Below are 26,061 nucleotides of genomic sequence, written 5' to 3'. Positions count from 1 at the left end.
ATAAATATAGATAATTATGCATGATAATGTACTTTGCGGCTAACATGTTTGTTTGGATTGGAAAAGATTTGCAAACTGAAAAAAAAAGGAAAAATCTCTCAAGTGTAGCAGATGTGATTTTGTTACTTCCAGGTGGTTAGAAGAGTCTGACAATTCTGAAAATACCACCAGAATAGTTATGTCAAATATCTCAGGTTATTTATCTTTAAGGAGAAACAGATGGTCATACCTTTACACTAAGATTGCTTTATGGAGGTAATATGAAAAAAAGTACTTACAATTAATTTAGCTTTTTTTTTAAAAAACAAGATTTATATTTACACTCCATTATAAATATTAACTAACAATATAATGAATTGATGCATACCGTTACATAATTAAAAATGTATATAATAACCCTATACTACATTTAGTCAGTCTTGGAAATCCAAACATTAGCCCTGAAACTCACATGCAGAGTCACAGAACTGATCTAAACCATGCTACTTGATAATCCTCCTAACATTCAGTGTTAAACACCTCTACATAAAGAGACTCTGGTAACATTAAAAACATGAAGTGGTAAGTTACCTGACTGAGAATGTTCCCCACTGCATCTCTCCTCCTTGTTGAACTTGTGGATCTGTCGGACAGAGAGCAGCAGCAGATTAAAGTCGAAGCCTGGACTGCGACCAAGAGTCGCTGCTACTTCACCTTCTCTGAGATCTGATTTCCTGCTCCATGGAAGCAGCTCACTGGCAGGATTATAATTCTGCTGATTAAAGACCTGACATGAGTCAGCGATTTGATGCACTTTATGTTTGGATCTTTTCATGGAATCTACATGTACAGCTCAGTCCATCGATGTGTTTCTATTTACACTGAATACTGTATTTGCATGGAGCATCACTCTGTGCACAACTTGAAAGCAGTGAGAAGTTTAATTTCAAGGATTCTGTAAAACTACAACCTGTGAAGCTGGTGACAAATACATACAGCACTCCAAGCCAAAGACCAGAATATAGAATAAAGGTATTATTCCATAAAGTTGTATAATTTCTGTTTAAACAGCATGTAAAATCTGCATTACATGACTAGGTTGTGTAACAAGTCAAACCACAGTAAATACACACTAGCCTTTAAGTAACAGCTAATTTGACCCAGTCATGATGAAAAGGGAAGAGAAAAAGGCTTGTCGTAAATAAACTATAAATGGACAAGAAAGTTGAAAGAACAGCCTTTGTGTATCTACTGAATGATCTCTTTACATTCACTGAAGATTAGCCAAAGGCAGATTGCAGTGTCTGTATCATTGTGGTCTGTACCAGTGTAAATATTCTTTGGGAGTTTTCTTTCTCTCTTTATTCAAAAGTGTGGTCTGTAAGTTGAAGAGCAGGACTTATTGATTACACGTTCCCATTTTGTGCTGCTCTCACTCGAAACCCTGAGCTCACACTACTTGTGCTTAGAGTTCCTTCTCTCCAGCTTCAGCTCCTCTCCTTCTCCTTCTCTGTGAAAACGTCTGCTCTCAGATTTTTTCTTGTGCTATCAGATGTTTTTGCTAAAAAAATTTAACAAAACTCCCCAGGTGTAGTGTTTGACAGTTAAAATTATCCCTGTCTCCAGTCCAGTTGAATGCTGGTCAACATGGAACGGCAAAATAAAGGTTCAAGAGTTTCTTCCATTATGGGAACACTGTTGCTAGCATCTAAAAGAAAAAAAGTAAAGCTCAAAAAAATTCACATCTTAAGATTCACAAGAGTGTAATAATAATGGATGTATAAGCTGACATTTCAAAAGTGTTGTTTTTATGAACCCCTCAGCACATTTCCGCTTGTTCATAATAATATATTTCCATGCAGGTGACAACATGTACAGAACATCCTGTTAGTCACACTCAGGATGTGTTGATATGGACAGAGTCTCAAATCCGGTTACAGAAGATCTCCCCTCAACCTGCAGTGACTCACTGCACCTTAACGTATTCCTGACAGTGCTTCATGCACAGTTATGAGATGATCAGCGCTTACATAAATATGAAATGTATTCATTCATTCTTATGAAAGAGAAAAAAAATAGAATTTTGATGTGGGGAAAGTGGTTCCTGAAATGTCCGCATATCAAATATCATGTTCAGGATCCATGTGACACTGTTGCTTATTTTCTCTTTTTCCTTTTTAACTATCTAAGTTGCTTGCGCTCAGGTCTCCAGTTCATCCCATGTGGAGTAAATAGGATTAAGACAGTATAAACACTTCTAATGACATACAAGGTTGCCAGATTTAGCTGGCTGCATTTTAATGGGCTTCTTGGGCTGCGAAGCACAAACAGACATTTCGAAAAAAAAAGTCAAATACATATTTTGAATGAACTTCACTGAAGCTGGGTAATAGTTGAGATTTTGAAGAGCTTTAATCGAGAGGGAAAGACAAACAAAATTGACCCTAAAGCTGCTGTAAGTCTGGATTGCTTAGACAAATACTAGTAACTAAACAACACAATGAAATGGAAACCGTGGTGTACAGCCAAACGTCTGGATGGGAAAAGATGAGGAAAAATGTGAGATTGTTAGTGCTCAGAGGAGAATGTCCACAGCCTCAGATCAGTAGGATCCTGAGAGGACCTCAGTGGCCCTGGCTAAAGGTGCCTGTTGTGGTACATGCTTCTCAACATGATTTATTTTGAAATTATATTGAATATTTAACTTTTCTTCCTTCTTTGCTTCACTTCCCGTCCATAATGTGGTGCAGAACAAAAAAAGACAACTTGATAATACCACCTAGTTTGACAGTGCACAATTCAGGTTGTGGGGAACGACTTCCCTGATTTGGAGAATGGGATCAGTGGCTGCCATGTCTGAGGTTTTCCAATCCCAACAAGCGGGAATGAATGCTATTTGGCTTTGGCAGGCAGATGCCAACGGCTGACTCACCTTATGTGCACATGATGAAAGAGAGCAATAAGCTAAAGCTATAGTCACCGTGCAGCTTTGCCTGAGGTATAAATAGCCCTGGCGCCTGGCTGCTAGCCCTCCCAGGCCTTAGCCGGGGGATCCTGGTGCTTAGCCGTAGCTTAGCATAGCATGACGTTATTGGCCTGGAAGCCAACTGAGAGCAGCGACTCACCTGCTTCGGAGTAAGTGTGGACACTCCTCAGCAGAGCTGGCAGCCTGCGAGGCTACATGCCCCCATGAAGTATTTAAGTCTGACACTTGAGACAACAGCTCATTTGAAGTATTAATGTTAAACTTGGAGCCAGCAGAGTTTTCAATCAATGCTCAAGTCCAGTTTGGCCTCAGTCATTCATTTCTCCGCCCGGCGTGATTGGGCCAAGTTGTATCGTAGCATTAAAACCGATGACGGACTGACATTTACTTCAGGTACACGACAGCGAAACCAACTCACGTTGAGCCTCAGAAGTGCTCATTTGTTAATTAAGTTGCGTAGATGCATTTTCCTTCACCAAACAGCTGCTAGTAAGGCCTGTAAGCTGAAGATTTATCATCTGAGCCTGCAAATCTGCAGTTTGGACAAATTTCAGAGTCAGTGATTTCAGGTTTCAAAGTGCTGCTAACCTGCAGGTGCTGTTTATTATGGGCTGGAACAGCGGAGGCAAGGACAAAGTGTTCCAAGTTTGAATTTTTGCCTCTGGTACCAGGATAATTTGATCAACTATGGAGATGTTTACTACTCTGTTTTACAGCTCTTGTTTGACTTCTGGTAAGGTCTCCTATTATTCTCAGGGAGAGTGTAGCTAAACAGTTAGTGATGTATGAAATCATGAGGCCCAGCAACAGAAGGAAAACAAAAAAAATATAACTGAAAAGAAAATATGTGTATCATTTGACTCACCTGATTGTTGTTGTCTACGTGAGGTCTTTTTATGGCTACGAAATGTCGGATTTTGCTGTGGAGAGCGAGAAAGGAATATGTCAATGATTATGACAGAAGGAAATCAACAGTGTGTGATCACTTTGGGTTGATTGATGTCATCTTACCCTCCTTGGCCAATGACGGGTGTTATCTTCACATGCTGTTGTATACTGTCGCCTGATTTCTTTTTGGCATAGTAAATACCTTGCCATTCCTTCAGAGACAACAGAAAGAGTCAGGCCATGTAACAGAGCTCATATTTCACAGATGGATGGATGGATTGGGTGGGTGGGTGGGTGGGTGGGTGAATGGATGGATGGATGGATGGATGGATGGATGGATGGACGTACAGACAAATGGATGGATAAATGGATGGAAGGAGTGATGGATGGATGGATGGGTGGGTGGATACATGGGTTGACGGACAGACGGATGAATGGATGGATGGATGGGTGGATACATGGGATGATGGATGGATGTATGAATGTGTGACCGACCTTTCCTTTTTTGATGCAGGTGTTGATGGTTTCCAGCAAGTCGGCTCTGTTCTTGTCACTCTTGGGGAGTTCGGTCAGTTCTTTCCCGATCAGCTCCCCCTTGTGGTAGCCCATCATCCGCTCAAAAGCTGGGTTCACATACTGGGACGAAACAAGGGAGGTGTTATAGGTCACAAAAATCAATATTTATTATTATTTTTATATTTATTATTTGCATCAGTGTATCTTTACTTGTTGTTTGTTAGTTAGCAGGATTACACAAAAAAACACTTGACGGATTTCCATTAAACTTCATGGAAGGGGACGGTATGGGTCAGGGATTTCTTTTTAATTTTTTCAACATAACAATATAGGTTTTTTTTCCACATTTTTGTTGATTTTGCACAAAATAATCACGGATCTTGATGATAATTAAGAGTTATCAGTTACAGCTCCACATACAAATCTGGATCTAGTGAATTTAAATGGAAACTGTTGGGCCTTGGTGGAGGTCTGGGCTCACCTGACATTCTAGTCTATGTGTCTTTACTTGTTGTCATGTGTTATCTTTAGGAAACTCTTTAGCAATGTTTCTTTCAATTCCACAATGTCCTGTTGTTGTAAAGACGTGCATCGCATCCACAGCTAAAAATAGTCACCAACAAATACAATTCTCACTCCAGCTTGAGTTAAAAACAACTGAGCTGCTTCAGGAAATAATTTATACTTCTTTGATATTTACGTCTTTAGGAGGAACCAATGGGCGTTAATCTGTTAAGAATATGAAAAAAACATAGAACCCTCATGCTTAGGGACAGATTTAATGTTTTCCTCCCTGTGTGTGCAGATGTTGTCTCTACCTGTATGATGTGGTCCTCATTGGTGATCTCCACAGCCTCTTGACAATGCTCCAAAGCAGTGAAGACCGAGTTACAAGCCCTGTGGACGAATAAAAACGCAGCAACTCAGGACTCAGGACACAGGATCAGGAACTTAACTGCAAACACGACCTTTTCATATACATGTATGTGTGCGGTGTTTTTTCTCCGCTGTACCTGAGTTTGAACTGGCAGCGCACCTCTCCATGCTCCATCTGTATGAGCTCATTGTAGCAGGCTGACACACTGCTGTTCTCCACAAACCTCTGGAGGCCAAACCAGGTTAAACGGCGTTTGGAAGAGAGGGAGAGAGACAAGTGGAAAATTGAATGAGTCAGGATGGCGACTTGTTTTGCAGCTTCCTATGTAATTTTCACACCATCAAAGACAGCTGACAATAAGTGCTTCTTTCAGTACTGGCAACATGCTGCTATTTGAGTAGCCTGAGGTCACTTAAGCGGCCGTTGAAAAATCTATTAGAAACAATAGCAACACATTGAGGCCTACGTTTGTCTCCCATACACACACAGTCACAAGCCAAGGCAAGTTGTCGGACGTACTCTGCTAAATCCAGCGCAGAGGAGAGGAAGAACAGATGGCTCCTCCTGGTCAGGCGGTCTAAACGGTGACAGGAAAGTATTATTAACATCTGCAACCACAGAAACATGCTTGTATGTGGTCCACACCAGCAGTAAAAGCCTGAAGAAATCAAACTCACTTTTGTGGCACGACGGCGAGAATAACTGTGTTTTCTGAGGGCTTTGTGGCACGAATCAACCTGGAGAGAAATCAGGCGAGGATTAAAAGTCTGGAGTGACGACAGGAGTTTGTTTCATCCACACTTTGAGCTCATGAGAAGTGGCTCGCGCTCAGGTGCAGGGTAAACACTGTGGCCGAGCTTCGGGGTGATGTCATTGCCACAAAAGATGGGCGGAACATTTCTGTGCAGAACACAGAAACACCAGCACACAGCATGTGCCTCAGAGGTTCCACCACAAAGCCCCACCACTGGAACAGAGTGTCATTGATGGAGGATGAAAAGGAAGAAGAGAGGGAATGGATGATGACAGAGATCCTCATGGGGGGGGGGAGGGGAATAAGTGTTGGAGAGAAAGGAAAGGAGTGAACGAGCAACGGACAAACAGGGAGGAGCAGGCAACATGGTAATCAGGAGACAGCGGAGACAAATGGGTCTACTCCTTCATTTGGGGGAATAATTAAGCACTTACAATAAATCACTCTACAAAATACACGGTGGTGGCTTTTAGTGTAACCAGTGCAGTCTCTAACAATAACTACAGCCCAGACATCTGCAGAAATCATGACCACAGCAAAAGTCTTCCCTAAAAATAACGAGCAATATGATTATTTCACCATCTTAATACCAAGGTGAGGGAGTTTAGACAGAAAGAAAGTCTTCACGTTGCATTTCCATTTAATCTCCATGAGGAGAGACACCCGGCAGACTCCTCCTCTTTTTTTAAAGACATATCTTTGAAGGTGTGCTGTCTCCCAGCTCTGATATGTTTTATTCGATCTTTTAACACTATTTTCATCTGCAACATTTTTATTTTTGTATTTGTGCGCTATTGCTGTGTGATCTTCAATTTGCTTTTGATTGTTAGCTTTTTAACTTTTTCCCTGATGTTTGCATTCAATTTTATTATTATCATTACATATATCCTTGTAATGACACTTGAATATTCACATAGGTATTAATACAACAATAGGACGGAAACACTTTGGGCCATAGAAATGCCAAGAATTCGGACATGTTAAACATATGGTACTAAATACTTTCTAAATAAATCTCAAAATTCAGGAAAAGAGGAGGGTCTTTTGCTGTGCAAAAAAAATATAGGGATGAGGAAGAAAATAAATGTTTTTAAAGCTTCTACAACTGAACTTTATCACGACCCAGCTTTCACCTCATAAAACCTCACAGTCTGCAACTCAAATGCAAATGTGTTTCAACAGCGGCGCATAACATGTGACATGCAGTTTTATCCGCTGCTGCTTCATTTTAGAGCAAAACACAGAATTTAGCAAAGACTAGACCTCGAGACATCAGTCTGTTTTGCTGCAGCTCCATACGCTACATATACCTGTGGTCCTGCAAGTGAACACTAGATGGCGAAAACAAACCCTCCAACCTCTTTGACACATGAATGTCCTTGAAAATGACTGATTTCAGGTTTATAAAAAACAACACATACTTAAGGTGCTGATTATTTTTTTCTGTAGTCAATTGTATAAGCTTTTGTTGTAACAAAAATAGGGTTTGGCTTTTAATACCTTACATTTAATGATATAGGGGCAGAAAACACATCTGAATTCTTAGAATAAAAACACAAGACATGTTATGCACGTCACTGAAGTCTTCAGCCAATCAGAGCAGTGTTGTGACGTCACAGAGGCGGCCCCAAGGGGCTTCAGCTGGCAGAGAACATCAGTCTGAAAATCCTACCCAGCATGCATTGTGTGAGGACCAGCATGTATCACATTAACACAGCAAGTCGAATGCACCTAATGACATAGGATTCTGATAAGATTAATGTTAAAGAGATAAATCTCGTCAGAAATTAGACAGTGTTCCTAACTGTTAACAAAGCTTGATGTATTCAAGCAACAAAATATGCACTGAGGCTGAGCTGTTTAAAATGTGTTTTAGTTTTTTCTTTTCAAACACTATTAAGTCGTCCCACTTTATCAAACATGATGAAGTAAAAAAAATAAGCTGAAGAGATGTAGCATAAGATCTGCAGTTGTCAGACAGGAGTTCATGGTAAATACAGTCTGTCCCGGTCTGTTTAAACTGATAACTAGCCCATAATCATAATCAGTTATTTTTCTGGGACAGAGATGATCCCAAAAGCACAGAGGGGTGTTGATTGATCAATGATGATGGCCTCTCTCCTGCTAGGACTATTCGTTCCCTGAGTAGTCCCAATAGAAGGACCAATTCATTAATGAATAATCTGTTATTGTTGCTTACTGTTGATTGAATTTTTGCTTCTTTAAAAAAATGTGATACACCACTTTTTTTTCTAACCTGATACAAGTGTCCCATATTATCAAGTGACCTGTCCCTAATGATCAAATCTTTTTTGCCCTAGTAAATATGTTGGAGAGGAAGTTCTTCCAATGTCAGTCCCCTGAAGTGAAGGCAACCATTTGCGTCAGGTCACAAAGTTCAGGCTCACCGGCAGACAGCTTCAGGCTCAAAGTAGCGTGAGTGGCGTCCATCGATGACTATAATCTCATGGTGCTTGTCCAGGAAACACTCGACGGCAGACTCTGGCGTCCTTGCGATGTTGCATCTGAACCCGGCGCGGTCGCAGGCCCACCAGAAGGCATCGCTTTGGCTGTCCTCCTTGGTGAACACCAGCAGGACCTGAGGAGGCATAAGGGAAGGGTCAGTGAACGATGCTGCTGGTGATACTCATAGAATATCTACTGTATGTTAGTATGTCTACACAACATTTACACTTTAGACAAGACATTCTCCAGACCTGCAGACCTCAGCTGTAAGAAAAACAGCACTGTGTGGTACCAAGGCCACTGGCATTGATGAGGCTGAATACATGATTGTTAAACCATTTCAATAACTTTGATCATAAAGTTTTCAGAGATTTATAATATGGCTGGTCCGCCAGACTGTGTTGCATGTAGGGCGAAGAACCCTATGGAGTCTGAGGTCATTTTAAAATATGAGACTCGTATAATGTCTGTTGGCATCAGCTGCACCACCACTGCATGAACTATGTGGAGGAACAATATGTTGAATATAGTGAACAGCTCCATGGATTGTTTATATTAAACTCTATAAAATGATCTATTCATGACAAGTTTAAAAACAGTTTTTTAAAAAAAAATTCTTAAGTAATTTGTCACCTAACATTTAAAATTCAGGGAAATTTGGGTGCTGTATATGTTTATTGTAAAGGGCATGTGCATTATGGAATAAAAGCCTTTTAATTTAGTGTTTGGTTGGTGATGATTAGTTTGGTCAGACTTCCTGCAATGATTTTCATCTTGAAACAATACTTAACGTAAAACAATAAAATACCCTTTTTTAAAGATGATAAAATAATCTTTAAACAGGTCAGAGTCAGCAGTGGTGGCACATTTTGTTTTGTCATTATCGATGTCAGTGTGTGATGAGTCGTTCCCTGAGTGGCATAACACCTCTGAGGAGATTTGATGATTACGTTGTATTGTTCATTCCTGTGAGTGTGTTCATCTCTTTGCTTGTTCTCCCTGTGCACATGCACAGGTCGCCGCTCTGTCTTTTGCTCAGTGCATGCTGGGATAGACTCAAGCCACCTCACTGATCCTGAATAGGGGTATTTAAGCAGGATGGATGGTACAGCTGAACAGACAGCATCATGTTACCTTCATGTCAGTACCCTCCTCTGAACTGAGTGTTTCAAAATGAAAACTGTATTTCACACCAGCAGACATGAAGCATGCAGAGCTCGTGTTTTTGATCCCACACTGTGTTTTGACCATGAGCACACCAGCCACCTTTGGTACAGTGGTGAGGAAATACAAGACTGCAAGAGACACATACAGTAGACACCCCCACACACATACACACACACAGGCAGCTGGGCTGCAGCCAGAACCAACAGTACTTAGCTCTGCCTCGCAGCAGCATCACCTCCTGACTCCCTCAAAGGACAACAAAGGATAGAGTGACAGACGGAGAGCATGGAGGTGCAGCAGAGAGAGAGAGAGAGAGAGAGAGAGAGAGAGAGAGAGAGAGAGAGAGAGAGAGAGAGAGAGAGAGAGAGAGAGAGAGAGAGAGAGAAAAGATAATGGAGGAGTGGCAGGAAAAAATAGCCAAAAATCAGGAAGAGCAGATTGATATTGAGCCATGAAGTCCTTCACACCTGGAGATGAGGCTGACAGAAAGAACAGGTGATAATGGCAGGAGGAGAAGAAGAAGAAGAAGAAGAAGAATTAGAAGAAAAAGAAGAAGAAGAAGAAGAAGAAGAAGAAGAAGAAGAAGAAGAGGAGGAGGAGGAGGAGGATAGAGGGAGAAAATGAGCTAGCATTGGTGAGTGCCTGTGAAAGGTCCACAGTCTTTGATCCCGTGCTGGCTTGTGTAACCACGGCGCTGCTTTGTGTAACCATGGTGCTAGCATGTGAAATTCCACACACAGAGGACCCAGTCGACCCTGGGACGACGCCGACCGCACACGTCTCCGACCCGCCACCCAAATATGTCACCAGCAACAAGCCTGGTAGGAGGCGCCGTTGGTCTTAATAACCCATCATATGTGCACCCGGTCCAACACAGACACATGGCTGCACTCCATCATGTCTGTTGTGGAATCACACACACACACACACATCTTTGTTTAATTAAAGGTAGGATAATTGTACACAGATTAACGTATGTTTGCACAATTCCCCGATTAGAGCATCCTTATAATAAAAACACATTTTTATATATTTAACTACACAAACAACACTTCTTGGCCTCATGATTTAAAAACAGCCTGCAGTTGCTTGGCGTTCGGTTGTTGGCACAGCGGATTACGCCTGACTTCTGCTGCGAGCTGACTCACATTTTCAAAGTTCAGAGGTTAATCCGCCATGTTTGCACACCCAGGCCAGATGCCATCTGACGCTGGGAGAATCCCCAGCGCAGAGAGGTGTAATTGAGCTAACTAGCTCTGAGCGCTTTGTCTGTGTGGGAGTGTAACACAGTCTGAGCCAGTCACAGATAGTAAAGATAGTGCATGAAGGTCGAGGAGGCCTTTCGGTTTTTTCTATATTTTACTTCATGAAAGTCAAAGCAGCCAAACGTGATTAAGTCAGCACAGGTGACAGTGTGACAGAGAGCAGGGTCTTTTCCCCTACAGAGATTTTAATGCGATGCTCCCATAACAAAATTAGTTTTTTATGTTAATTATGAAATGTTAACTCAATATCAGCTTAGCTTTTTCCCCTAAGTTTATTAATAAGCTGACTCAGCAGCATTTCTGAGTCTTTCTTTTAACAGAAATAAAGACACTCCCACACCCTTACTCACTCATGCTTCCCTGAAGGGTGTTTGCTGGGTTTCTTAAGCTTTGTTGGATGAAAAACAGTAGTTGAATGTGCAAAATGATTCACTCAGGACCAATTTGTCCAACATTCTGTCAGTGTGTTAGATATGGATGAAAATAAATCATTCCTCTTTTTGCCAGGAACCTCCTGCAGCCTCTCAAGGACCCTTGGGGGTCCCCACACACCATTTGGAGAACTCCTGCACTAATGAAATGAAAGAGATTGTCAGATAAATTTAATGAAAATATTTATTTGTTGTGCTACGTGGACCTTAACTTCAGATTATATTGTCGCATCAGGAAAGTACATATTTGGTTCACTCAAGCCTCAATGAATTTGAGACATTTGTACATAATGTTTAAAGTTTAAGAATAAAGTTTAAAATATACGTGTCTTCAAAAACGCAAGGGGAAAAAAACCCAAAGCACATTTAAATAGTTTGCTTGGTCCAAACAATTAAGATTGTTTGACAAGATTTTTTTGTTGATCTATTTGATTGATAAACAAAAGGTTTCAACAATTTCTTATTCTTTATCATTAATTAGTTAATGTCCTGGCATCTTGCAGGGAAACAACAACGCGTATACAAAAACAATAAAGCAGAAAGACAAAAGTTGTAGTTTTCAACAAGATTTATGGACACTGCAGGAACGTGCATGGGAAATATACAACATGTGTGCTGCTCATAGACATGAATCACTAGATAAGCTGCAGGAGGGAGGTATCTGGAAGAGGTTGAAGCTCTCCAGGGCTGTGAGGCAGTTAACAGTAAATGTCAAGGAAAACTCACAATATATAACTCTCTCCCGCAGAGCATTTTATCTGGCTCTTTTCATCTCCCCGTTCCTGTGGAAGGAGCGAAGGAGGAGAGGGTCAGGTTGGGTCGTGGATCTAGAAGAAGTGTGCTGCTCTGGGGGAGCAGTTTAAGGGTTTTATGGGGCATGAGACGAGGTCTTGAGACGGCTTCTTAATAAAGCCCTTGGTCCCTTTACCTGCCTGCTGCCAGAGATCCCTGGTACGATGTTATTTGCAGTGAATAAAGAGGGGGAGGAGGTAATAGAGCAGGATACTGTAGCTCAGTATGGACATGAGTGGCATGCCTGGCCTCTCACATCACTGCACTGGAGTGGGAACCGAGCTGAACTCAGACACTGCTGGAAATCGGTCAAACCAGCGCAGCTCAACCCGCAGCAAATTAAATCAAAGCGATAAACAAACACCTAATAAAGTAGCTGATTCCTGATGTAGGAGCAGCCAGAACCGAGGAGAACCGAGGAATGCTTTGCGGTACCTGCACCTCAACCAGCTGGTAACCTGACAGATGCTCTTGCTTTCTCTGTTACATAAGGGCAAATCTGAAATAGAACATCCTAATCCCTGACCAGAGAAGGATGAGCACAGACAATCCCTGAGTCAACTCCGCCTCACCTTGCAATATTCCCCCCGAGTTCTAGACGGGCCACATGAGCCTGAGGCCAACCCTCAACCTTCACACACATTCAGCATCCTCCCACAACCATGACTGCGCTACACAACTAATGAAAGCTCATGCATACAGGTCGTACACCATCCATCCAACTCTCCATCCAACCATACATACCCACATACATATAATTCATCTTTATACATTTTCAAATCAACTAAAACATACTATAGGAGATATTGCTTAAAGCATAGACTCATTGTTTAAAAGAAAGGGGTTATGCATGAAAAACAGGACTAACTCAATAACTTAATAAGATAAACATTTTAATTCATTTTGTCACTTACACTGAGATCTCTAAATGGCCCGCGTGAACAGGAGGAAAGATTATAGCGAACAAAACCTGTTTCCTTATGAGCATCAGAGCGTTTAAAGGTTATGAAAACAAGTTCCAACGTTCAGCCTGCTGTATTTACCACTAACAAGATAGGGTCACTGGTTTCCAAGAAGAAAAAAAACTGCAAAGATCCCAGTGCGACCTAAACATAGCACTAGTATAAAGATCTTGGTGATTACTTCCTATTCTCAATGGCATGAGATAGACAAGTTATGGATAATTGGAGCTTGTGGTCTGAGTAGCTTCACCAGGTTGTACTCATTGCTTCTTTTAACATGTTATATGTTCATTGGAAATGTTTTTCATCCACTTGTTGCTACTTTTATTAATGTTTTTCATTGTAGATAATGCAGAAAAGAACACAAAACTAACAAGAATGGAACTCAGTAGAGCACAAATCTACACTAAAGCCCAACAGTCCTTTAAAATTCAATTAACTGCACCATCGATTCACACACTCATAGATATCAGTCAAGTAAATACGGTCTTTCATGAACATCCATGAGTTATTCTCTGGGAAAACAGTGAAAATGTTGAAAAACACCCTCTCTCATGATCCAAATCTATATCAAATGTAATTGGTTCTTCCTTGGCTCATAACGCCTCTTTCTACGAAGTTCTGTGGAAATCTGTTCAGTTACTTTTGTGTAATCTTGTTACAAACAAACAAAGGGACCAGAGTCAAAACATTACCGACTTGGTCGAGGTAAGAAATCTGAGCAAGGTTGACAATAACGGAAATCATTTCAACTGAGAATAATAACACAGGTTAGCCCCAAGATTTGGTTAAACATGTAAAACCTTTCCACATGCTATTTTCTAACCAGCATTTGAAATATTTCGTTATCACATGTTCTTCTGTTTTCTACAAGTAAAATGAAATTTTCTGAATCGTCTGCTATTCAAAACCTTATCTGTTCACATCAGACATCCCATAAAACACATGCGATGAATAAAATGATTCCAGAGTCTGTGTTCATTCTTACCTGAATTGGCTCTTGGGTCAGTCTCATAGGTCCCACACATTCCTCTGTAGCTGAAACCTGCAGGCGACAGATGAGGATGTGTGAGTAACTGTCACAATCCCAACACATAAAACACACACACTCACAAAACAAAAACAAAAGAACAACCCGTGAGCATTTCCTACCATTTTGCCATCGATGTCCAGGAGCATATTGACATATTGCTTCTCCTGTCCCAGTCGCACTTCACCACATTTAACCTTCTTCCTCACCTCCTTCTTTAAGTTTTAAGGCTTCACAGAGCAACAGGACACTTCTTCCTCTCATGAGTAAAACGACAGTAATATCCTTGAAAAACAATAAAAATCCGTGCATATGGTTTCTTTACTGCCGAATTTGTGATTGCATCACTGCAGACATGGGTAGTTACATGTGGTATTAGCGCCCAGAATGGAGCTTCCCACTGCAAACCCTCTTTAGAAGGTATTAGCAGCCAGCACAGATTGAAGTCACAGGTTTACTAGCGTAATCCTACTGTAGGAGAATCCAACACTGTGCTGTGTGGATCTATATATATGTGTGTGTGTGTGTCTGTGTGTGTGTGTGTGTGTGTGTGTGTGTTTGCAGCTTCACCAGGCGTCTTAACCACATATGTCATTCTGGTGTGAATCAGCAACTTTGCAACATGTGCCACCTTTGAGCATATGCATGCATACACATGCTTATACCACACTGTTGAATCACACATGAATCAGCTGTGTTACCAGAACATATTGTATCATCAGCTTTGTATCGTGCCGGGGTATTAGCCATCAGTTATGTCATTTGTTTGTTTTTTTAAAAAACATTCTGTGTTGAGTGGTGAATCACTTTACTCATCGAAAGGGTTTTGTTACATGTTGTTCCAGGTAAAATATTCATAGAACACACACTCATAACACATAGGGAGGGGAATCCTGCAGATTAAGGTGTCTCTGCAGCGAAGAGAGCCTGAAGAGAAATATCCGTGAGGGGGGGTGTGGGGGGACCTCACAGCTGTTTGACTACAGCTGTGAGGTACACAGGAGCTGGTGACTCGAGCACTCATCATTACAGACGTATTTGTCAGTGGTAATTAGGCTTAAAGGTGGACGGTCACCACCAACCACCGGCGAACCATTCACGTCATCAAGTACCTTTGGGAGCTACACAACAAACCTCAAGAGGCTAATTTGGGGTTTCAAGCATGTCGCTTCGAGTATGAACAAACTCGTACAGCATTTTCTACTGACAAATTCCACAAACATCTGTCCATATGTGAAAAACATAACACCTGAACTGTTCATCCTATCAGCCTCACACTTGGCATGTGCATTATAAAATGCCCAGGACACTCAGTAAACTTTGTTAGTATAGCACCTTTTCAAAACACAGTCACAAGGTGGGTTAAAAGTCAAAGGTTAGGTCTGCGGCTCGAGTTGAATTTTCCTCTATAACCTTAGATAAAGAAAAGCAGTGATTGGCAGCTGGCAATAAAATGAGACCTGCCCCATCATTTTGATAATCACATTATTTCTATTTCACCGTATTAGACTGAATTCATGTCCAACAACTCACAACTGGAAAATGTGCAATAACTTTTACATTCACATGGCTTACAGTGAAAGTTGTCACTAAAAAATATAAATTTGTAGTGACAAATTCACCTTTGAATGTATATATATATATTTTAGATGTATTCAATTTGACTTTATTAGAATTAACACAAGGGACAAGCGAACAGCTCATTCCAAACAGGCAGGTGCAAAGTGAACATTGTTGGTTATAAAACACATCCTTAGGTTTTATTCAGTCGAATCCTCAAAAACTGAACCTGCATCATCAGGACTGCCTGGGAGACTATGACAATTGACAGTGACAGAAAATGGTCTGTTTCCATAGTAATAAGCTGATTAAGAACATGAATGTACATGACCTTTAAATGGCATAATGCCCAGTAATACTTTGCGTCTTATTTCCTGTGCAGAGATTCTTTTTTTGGTCAGCAATCCAAATCAAACACATGCCTTCCTGAATTTCTTACTGACATAAACAAAATGAATCATGTGGACACAGCCAGCGGCGCTGAAGCGCGACAGTAACCGTTATCATTGAGTAGGTGTGGGAAGGCCGTCTGTGGTGTTTATATGCTGTTAATGCAAACAAAACACTTCACGGAGCTGCTTCACATGAACAATTCCCAAATGTAAACAATGGTCATGTCTTTTATTGTTATACAGGTTTTAAAAAAGGGGGTAAGGGACTTATCGGATGTTCATTTGGAGACTGTTCTCCAAAAAGAAAAGCAGCAAATACTGTGTTTATGTTCGGCTGACAAAGCCCTCTAAGGGCTAAATGAAGGATGTAGCGAGAGGTTGTTATATCAGGGTGGTTGGGTCAGTTAGAGTGTGAATAAAAAGTAATAATAAAACACAGAACTACTTTAACCTCAACAAAGTAATTTTTGTACCTAAACCAACAGAAACAGCTTTTACTTCACCCGCTATGTAGTAGCAGGCAGGTGTATTGTAAGTGGTGGCGTTTGTCTGTCCGTCAAAGTGATAACTCAGGTAGATTTTATGGTTTGATTTAAGGTAGGACCTCTCAACCAATTATATCTATATATATCTATATATTTTGGGAGGATTATTGTAAATGTTAACAGTTTGTGCTGCTCTAGGTGACAATCTGTCTGTCTGTCTGTCTGTCAGTCTGTTGGTCTGCCTGAGGATCTCTAAAAGGTAAAGCTGCAGAAATGTAAAAAGAAAAAGTGTAGATGTCAAACATATCCATCTAGGCCACATTAGTTTGTTGACGAGAGTATATATGTGATGTCATGGGGGACCTCACATCACAGCGGATTTGACTCCGGGAACAAAGAGATTATTGCAAAGCTGAGCAGAAATCACTTTCATGTCGTGTTAACTGTGAGGTCAGAGAAATAAGGTAATCAAGTAAGATGCACATCAAGTCACTCCGAAAGATGAGGAGCGTCTGGTGGGTCAGACCTGAGGCCCTGAATCCTCTTTGAGTGTCAGTGAGAACAGTTAAAAAGCACAGTCCAAATATTTCTGTGTCCTTGAGGGTTGGCTTCGTGAGAGTAAAAAGGAGCTATCTTGTTTTATTTCAGAACACAGCTAGACGTAAAACAGAGCAGGAAGGTAAAGCGGTAGTAATGTGTACATGGAGAGAGATCCGTCAGTGGAGTCAGAAGATGATGAAGGAAGTGTTGGTGTTTGGTTACAAAATCCTTACGGAAAGACAGGAAGGGGAAGGAAGTGAAGGAGGATACAGGATAGAGTAAACAGACAGGGGTCTTGGAGAGGTAAGGTGAGTGGTCGCAGGAAGATGGATGGATGAGGAGAAGAATGAAAAGGTCGGAGAGTCTGCACTTGATTCGAAGGATTCAGAAAAGGAAGGAAATACAGCAGAGAGGTCAGAGCTGTTCAGAGAGTGATGTTGTTGGAGGAAAAAAAACACACATTCTAGAGGATATGCAGAAAATCCACATCATTTAAAACACACTAGGAAACAACAAGCAATGAAATATAGATAATAAACAAAAATCTTCAACTGGCGACCCTTGGTCAAACTACACCCTGCCCCCACCAACACCTTCATATCAGAACTACATAATATAAGGGGTGCAAAATGAATGTATACTGTTGCCATTGAGTTAGCTATGACCTCATTGCTCAGATGTTTAAGAAACATTTGTATATATAGTTCGTCACCATTAAAATTAGGCTGAATTAGCTGTTAGCTGTCCCTGTTAGCAATAAACTCATGGATAAACAGACAATGTAGAATGAGTAGACACTACACCAAGGACCAACAGTCCCCTTACATTCAATAAAGCTGCATCAAGCTACATACACTGCAGCCGTATTCAGACATGAACTCAGGAGGATGTCCGCACAAATGGTTCCAGCCTTTCTCTGGAGTTTGTCTTTCACACATGCAGCCCGAGATACTCCACTCGTTCACAACAACACAGAAATCTTTAGATGGTTCAGGTGAGAAGTGGTGCAGCAGACAGAGGCAGGATATGAAATAATAATTCTGCTGCAGAGTGTTTTTGATGCAGCACATCGACACCGGTGTCAGCTCTTATCACCTAAAACTCTCAAGAGTTTTTCATTTTTGCATCAACTTGCTTCTGGTGAATCCTATGGAAGATCTTCTGCTGTGTTCTCATATGGGCACGTTCGGACATTAGAGGAACTCCAGAGAATGCCCCTAGCCTGTAGTACAACATTTCTCACATACAGCTCCTCCAAAGAATGTCAGATTTTATGAAGTTCAGTGCATGCCTAAAGCAGCTTCACAGAAAACAGTTCCTGAAATATGCCTGATTTTTCCCCCACCAAAATCCATGAATTATTCTTGAGGAAACCAAGTGAAAATATCAAAAACACCCTTTCTGTCGAAGAAAGTGACAAGAAAACCCCATGAATCAGACAATAATAGGATTACTTTGATCCTGACGAAAAACTTAAAAACATAAGGATTCTCAGACAAGTTGTTGAGTTCTCCTCTGGGGAGTCTTCTCTGAATTCTATGCGATTTTTGGAGTGTTTCAGACCGGACTGAGCTGTGTGTCTGTTGACAGTGAGGGTGAAATCAGTGGAGGGCCAAACTCTTATAAATAACGTTTGTTTTTGTCCCTTTCATCCAAGTCAGAACATCTCTCCCTATGCGCTCCATCTTCCACCGCAAACCAAAAACCTCAGACGTAGATCTTCATCTAAGTGCAAATTTGCTACAGCTTTTCTTGATGTGTAGCTGCCTTCCTCTTTTCAGCTCATTCCATTGTTTTAGTCTGTTTTTGTGAAGCACTTTGGAATGTTAGTTCTGAATGGTTCTGTATAAATAAACTCTTCCTTACTTACTTACTGGGGCCCAGGTACATCATGTCATCACATACACTGTACGGACATTGTTAGGACACAGAGTAAACATTGTGCTCCATTTCATTGCACATATAACTGTTCGGTTTGGTCTTCAGAGAGCAATAAAGCTAACAAAGTTACGGTATGTTTAACGTATTCTTTTGAAGGTGTACTCACATTTTACAATGATTGCCGATAATAAAGATGAGACGTCGGTTTACATCATGGCTGGAGAACAGAAAGAGCTGTTTACACTTACCGGCCAACGTATAATCATTTTGAGTAAGTGACAGAGGGGGGGTGCACTTCTCATCTAGACTTGACCTTGTGCTTCTTTCTTTGAAACTCTGCAGACTGACACATTGTGACGTTGTGGAGGCCCTTTGGAGCCGGGCTAAATCTTCCCCTGATCCTGTGCATTACGGCACCTTCATCTGAGTCTGAGCTGACCAGTCAAACGTTACTTGACAGTTGATTTATTGCGGACAATGCCAGATAAATACCAGGCAGTTGGCTTTCGTGGTATTATATTACTCATCATCGCGGGCCTTGGTGTTTATGTGAATCGCAGTCCTTGCAACAAGGCCTCCGCTTATCTGCAGTGCACGCGGCCTTCTGTAGTGCCTCCATGGACTTGAGGTCAGCTTCAATCTGCACACACTGCTACACTTATCATCTTTTCTTATCCTTTAGACACGATAAGCTCTCACTGATCAACTGATATTTTGATGTGGGCACACTTTGTCATGTGAGCAGGCTACTTGAGTGCAACCTTCGGATCTGATGATCATGCTCCCAATAATAGCACATCCCAGATGATATTACCGGCTAATGGAACAGAAGCTGTGCAAAAAATCCTCTTTCTTCTGATGCCTATTTTGAATTGGCTCTAGAAAGGTAACACTCTACTTTCTGTTTTATTTGTTGATGTGCAGGTCTTGTATTTAGCCTGTTAACCAATCAAAACTGATTGACCTTTCTCTGCTCCACGGTCCTCCAACATTAAGACACTGGTTACTCCAATACAGTTGGAGTAACCAGTGTCTTATACCTTAGATGTAATAAAACAACAGAAAAAAAAGAAAATACCTCCATACAGCTGGTGTCATCCAAGATTTGGCTCCAACAAACTTTACCCCAGTTTACTCCTAACACTTCACCCACCCCTCCATTGGCATAGTGGTGAGTAGAGAATTAAGGATTTAAAAACTATCCCTTTACCCTATACACTGATCGATCAGTGTTGGCACTGCACAGTCAGTCAGAACACAAATATCCACTGGAAGATTGTGGAGTTACATTAGTCTTGGTTTGGCCATGTTGGTCAGTCAGTCCACCACTTTGTTCTAGACTAAATGCAATTAAAAAAAATGTAAATGGAATTAATAAAGCTCGAACTGAATTATTCTCTGAAAAATCTACAAAATGTTTTAAAAATCTTGCAATGTTAAAGAAATAAAAAAAAACTTTATGAATCCGTCCCCTGATCCAGAACAGCAATAGAATGTAATGGATTTGTCCCTGACCCATGCTGGATCCTTCCACCATGTTTTGTGGCAGTCCTTTCAGTCGATTTTGCTGCTGATACAAACAAACGCAGACAAAAACATAACCCTCCTTATAATAAGGATAGAAAACAAATACACTGGAAAGTCTAATTTGCCCAAAGTTGCGAATATCACTGTTTTAAGAGCTGCAGAAAAGTCATGACATATCTGGTTGATTCTCTTCATTTTGCCCAAGAAATATAATGGATACACTTGCAAGGAAAATGAGAGGGTTTTGTTAAGAACGATGCACCCACTAATAGAAGTGAGTAGAATGAGCAAGGCTCAAGACTAAAATTTCAATCCAGACTTTATATACTTAACAATTTAAACTGCAAAAATCTCTTATCCTCAGGTGCCACAATCTCTGATACGATACCCTTTATTCTGTGGCACATTTGAAAACTAGAAAGTAAAGCACATAAAAGCATGAAACATTCAAATGCATTCTGTGCTCCAATGAGAAGAGAAACACACAGCTACGGGAACTTATCTGCATGTAAACAGTTTTCCTGACATCCAAACTATGTTCCACTTCGGGGCCTGCATGACATTCCTGCTCTCACACACCCCCTCTTCCATCCAGGCTCAGACTACGTCCTCAGTCAGTCGACTAAATCTCAAGACACCGTTTAAAACAACGTGCATCCCTCTCTGATCAAGATCTCTGTCCACACCGCAACATGTCTCCTGTCCCATTTCAAACTCTGCTGCTCTCCCTCGCCACTAACTTAGTGTTGGCGTGCACTCCAACTCAAAGTGGTCTCATTTACCTGATCATTGATTTCTTTTGTCAGGCAAAGAGAGAAACAGCGGTGATGGAACTACAGCTCAAATGTTTAGTGGTGACTACTATTATTTGTATTTGCTGAGTTTGTGTTGTGGATCAAATCATTATTTTATAATCGTGATGTTGCAAGAAAACCACAAATTGAATTTCTGAAATGGTAAATGGGTTTTATTTATAGAGCAGATTTTATAGTCCTGATGAATCACTGAGTACACTTATCCTGAGCCATTCACCCATTCACACACACATTCATACAGTGCATCTATGTGCAACTTTCTGTCACACATCAATCACACACAGCCGGCACAGCCTTCTGGGGGTAATTTGGGGGTTCAGTATCTTGCCCAAGGACATGCAGAATGGGGATTGAACTGCTGACCATCTGGTTAGTGGACGTCCCGCTCATCCACGGTTTCTTTGGGCCGGTTAAACTTTCTGTGCAGACACAACAGATAAAAGTTTGACAAAAAAAGCGAGACGTTCAACCAGCTCCTCTATAGCTGCTTATTTGTCTTTTTCTAGGATTCTCTTTTATTTGATATCTCCTACTGATGATTTTGAAGGTATACGGTAAATAAATAGCTGATTAAAAAAAAGATACTTACACCACCAGGAAGAGAAGCTCTACTATTATACACGTTCTACAAGTGGGTCTTGTTAGATTGAGGTTGAATCTCACACACCTCTGACTGGAAAGGAATCAGGATTTTTCAACACTGACAATTAAAATGATGCTCACGGAGCAGAGAGAAGACGTCACATTACTGCTTTGGTGGATTATACTGTACATTTGTGTCTGATCAGAAATATGTCAAGTGAAAAATAGGACCAAGATGTCCCATAACGCACCATCCATCCATTTTTCATGGTGCCATTCACGTTGTATGTTTACACAACTCACTAATGATGTAACTGTACATTGCAGAGAATTATATGCATGTTTATAGCCTATACTTCTCTGGCCTTGTTTTTTGAGACAACACAGAGGATAGGGGCGCTGCGTGCACTCAGTCACATGATTGCAATGTGTCAACCACAATTTAACTCAGGGATTTAAGATCAGAGCATCTGTTATTTTTTCACAAACAATGTGTCTTGACGAGTGTGTCATTGAAATCTCGTACATTGTCACCTGCGTACTGTTTGTGTAATGATTCTATTCCCAGTCTCAATTATGTATTTCAGTTTGCGAATATAAACAAATTAAGGAAAGTTCCTGTACAGTCAAGTTAGCAGGTTGGAAGGACTGTGTTACTTAGATTGGTTTGGTGAGGTGTTGGTGTCTTTCACTGCTCTGATCAAAGAACCTGTTGTTCCTGGAACTTGTGTACGTCTGAAAGAGAGCTGCTCGCCGCGATGCTGAGAAACTGCTCTTCTCTGTATATTCTTATAAGTCAGTGACTGTGTGAGAGGCCCCGGGGGGGATCTCTGTACAGGCCACCAGCATCAGCTCCTCCACATGTGACTCTTCACACCCCGGCCGTACTGACCAGAGGGGTAAACAAATGACTTGTGCACATAAACATGCACACACACACCCACGCACACACACATGGGAGTGTGGTCAACGCCATGGCAGATTATCAAGATCCTGCAGGGAAAGGCAGATTGTTTTAATAATAAATGGTATCATTGATCCTCAGTCAGACCCCAGAGACAGAGCGGAACTGAGGGAGAGCAGAGAAACAGCTGACCAACTTACAAAACACACACAGCAAACACACATTTTGTGTCTCCCTAAACTCATGACACAAATCTATAAAAGGTATATTCAAATGCTGGACCCGTTTGGACGACTACATATTTTCATTCAGTCCAGTCCAGCGCATACTGTGCCAGTTTTCCTCCTTATTAAGACAAGGCAAGTGTGTAAAAATGTATAAATAGTGAGAATGAAATAGCAATGAATTCGTAGAGCCTCTATAAAGACTCAGAAGACCACAGGTCCAAAATGTGCAGTTAACCCAAATCAAATTGTGTAAAGAAAGCTTCTTATTCGAAAGTGTCTTTTTGGCTTTGTACATTTTTACCATCCAGGCCTGAATGGGTTAATGTATTCTGAGGGTCTGATGACACGATCATCTGCTGAACTACTTCTTACCAAAACACAGCCATATCCTCTGGGGTTCGATCATAAATATAAGGAAGTATCTGTTCACATGCTCCCTCATGAGAGGGATCCATCAGCAAGGAAAAAAGCCCACAATTAATATGATAAGACGTGTACACAACTCCACAAGTTTAAAGACTTCCCAGAGCACTGAGTGAGAACTGCTTAAGGACTGTGCCTAACTCTGACGTTTAAAAACCCATTATATGTATTAACTTAATGAAAATCTTCCTATAACTTATTTATTTGATGTATCTTGTTGAGAGCCTTTCCCATGTTAGATGAGATGAACTTATACATGACAACGAGCTGAGCTTCTTTTGTGTGGTAAAGTTCATTCTTCACCTTTTCTTCTCAAACGATTTTAACTTCAGCGTATACTAATGACTTTTTTCTGAAGTTTTCCCTTTCGAGAAGAGAGTACACGTGTCATCACAAACTTTGTGTGAAAAGAAAAGCCTTAACATGTGGTGTAAAGCTCCAGAAAAGGAAATAAGTGCACTGTGAGTTTCTTTTTCTTCAAACAAGTAGAGTTCAGTTTTAAAGTTCATGATCCTTGTTTGAAGTCATCAGGATATAATGAGCTTTTAACTTAACCAACTTCATTTTTACTTATTTCATGGCTTAATGACTGAGATTAAAAGGTTGTTACCTACACTGTCTCCAAGACTGAAGTTAACAATATCTCTCTGTTTGTCAAGTTTTAACTTTAAAGCAATCTTAAGAGTAGCAACTCTTCTTTCTTATCATTTTTCAACGGTATAATAGCAGCACTATGAGCCTTGAACAGTCCCTTGAGATGAATCAAATTGTAGGGATGAACCCACGTTGTAAAACCACAGATGAGACTTTGTCTCTTGGCACTTTGACGCACACTTTCTTTGATCCTTTGCTTAAGAACTAACCAATTGGATGCACATTTTTGCTCATTTGACAGAGTATTCTGTTTCTGGGAACCTTCGCCCAGGGCTGCAGGGCCTTCGCTTAAAGATGATAAACAATGGTCTGGCAACAAACTTTCCTTTTTATATGACACAGAGTATGGACTGTGCAGCGTCCTGAGAGAGAAATGTAAAGAAGGGATTTCTGGGGGGGACAACTTGTCCTTCTACGGTGCATTTGGAGGGGAAAGAAGGTGGAGAAAACTTCAGCAACACTTTGCATGTCTGAGTTGTTCTATATGCAACAAGTCTTGATGTTATGTTCCTATTACAACATCACTCGCTTAGCATTAATCTAACACTTAATAATTGCCTTGTGACATAGATAGTGTTTATTTTGTGTTTGTTAATGTATTTGTCAGTAACTATGACCCCTCTTGGTCATTCATACATGAGCTTGTGCTATAAACTCATCATGAATGAATATACAGTAAAACACAGTTATAATGAGATATGTTAATGAGATAAATTCTGATTGTTGACAAATACTGTGCATTAATAAACACTTTAGATGACCTTCTATATGCGTACACTGCCACATCATAGAGTGCTATAGAGCGTATGCTTATAGATGCTAAACAAGGGGAATGAGATCCATGATCCATGCCCTACTGAAGTCATTTTTTGAATGAATCCCTGAATCTGACAGACAACCTGTCATTTATCACATGCTCGTTTGGGCGATGCATTGAAGCGTGTGCCGGATGAACTCACACAGCCACTGCCATTACAACGGGATCCCTCCTGCACACTAATGGCTGCAGGTCTAAAAGCATGAATGGGATCAGACTGAATGAACACCTCTGGATGTGGAGCAGCGGACAGGGGCCTCCACAGGTGACACACAACCAGACACACAAACAAACAACCAGACACACAAACAAACAACCAGACACACAAACAAACAACCAGACACACAAACAAACAACCAGACACACAAACAAAAACACCCGAGGAGGCCTCCCCCCTGACGTGTGGCGTCTCCCATGCCCGCGGATGATGCCGACCCCCCCTCCGCTGTTACCTTGACGCCCGGGCGGCTGGTCTGCGTCTCGGCCTCGATGTGGACGTGCCCCCCCCCGCTGTTCTCCCGGTGCTCCCTGCAGGAGCTGCTGCGCGAGTGGCGGTTCTGGTAGGAGGCGACGGAGGGGGGGGGGATGCTCTCGGCCGCATCGGTCTTGACGAAGAGCCCGTGCAGCGTGGTGCCCTGGGAGATGGTGGTGGTCTGGTGCGGAGAGTTGGACTCGTCCGAGTCCCGGCAGTAGATCACCCCGCTCTGAGAGACGTGGATGCTGGGAGCGCAGCCCATGCCTCCGCGGAGCCCTGGGAACCGACGCGGACGCCCGGGTACCAGCTTCCTGTCGACCGCGGCCGCTGCGGGCTCCGGGCATCGGCTGCGGGCTGGGGTCGCTCTCTCCTCCGCACACCTCCGTCCGAGCACATCAATGGAGGGAAACGTGATGCTTCAATTCATGCGTCCTCCTCCTCAGCCTCCGCTAGTGTGGGACCGTGGCGGTCGGCATCATAGCTAGGACCGAACCGTGTTTCAGGATGTAGTCTGGACCCTCCTGGATCAGCCGCATCTATGAAAGGACCCGGACTAATGAATGAAATGAACAAATGGACTGAACCACCTGGCTGCTGCTCATCTTCATCCTTTGCTTCATATCCGGCGTTGTCTCATCCCATGTGACTTGCTCTCGTTGCCCGTAG

The 26,061-nt window shown here is 41.6% G+C and overlaps 1 protein-coding gene across 4 annotated transcripts in view; it reads right to left on the bottom strand.

The window, feature by feature from the left end:
- Positions 1–25,657, bottom strand: part of pde8b (phosphodiesterase 8B) — a 35,903-nt gene extending 10,246 nt beyond the window's left edge. For 2 of the 4 annotated variants that reach the window (XM_061075445.1, XM_061075436.1), the window contains exons 1-11: positions 25,373–25,657; positions 14,072–14,128; positions 8,409–8,599; positions 5,924–5,983; positions 5,766–5,823; positions 5,383–5,471; positions 5,188–5,266; positions 4,349–4,489; positions 3,977–4,065; positions 3,831–3,885; positions 571–622 (exon numbers count right to left, since the gene is read on the bottom strand). In XM_061075445.1, coding sequence (XP_060931428.1) covers positions 571–622; positions 3,831–3,885; positions 3,977–4,065; positions 4,349–4,489; positions 5,188–5,266; positions 5,383–5,471; positions 5,766–5,823; positions 5,924–5,983; positions 8,409–8,599; positions 14,072–14,128; positions 25,373–25,657 — 1,156 coding nt within the window. The remainder of the gene's footprint in view (positions 1–570; positions 623–3,830; positions 3,886–3,976; positions 4,066–4,348; positions 4,490–5,187; positions 5,267–5,382; positions 5,472–5,765; positions 5,824–5,923; positions 5,984–8,408; positions 8,600–14,071; positions 14,129–25,372) is intronic. The other 2 variants (XM_061075453.1, XM_061075461.1) reach the window with 2 other exon arrangements.
- Between the last annotated feature and the right edge of the window lie 404 nt (positions 25,658–26,061).

This window comes from Limanda limanda, chromosome 1 (genome assembly GCF_963576545.1).
Source record: "Limanda limanda chromosome 1, fLimLim1.1, whole genome shotgun sequence".
NCBI lineage: Eukaryota > Metazoa > Chordata > Actinopteri > Pleuronectiformes > Pleuronectidae > Limanda > Limanda limanda.
Note: the sequence above shows the minus strand (reverse complement) of the source record. Positions and strands in the feature narration are given on the sequence as shown.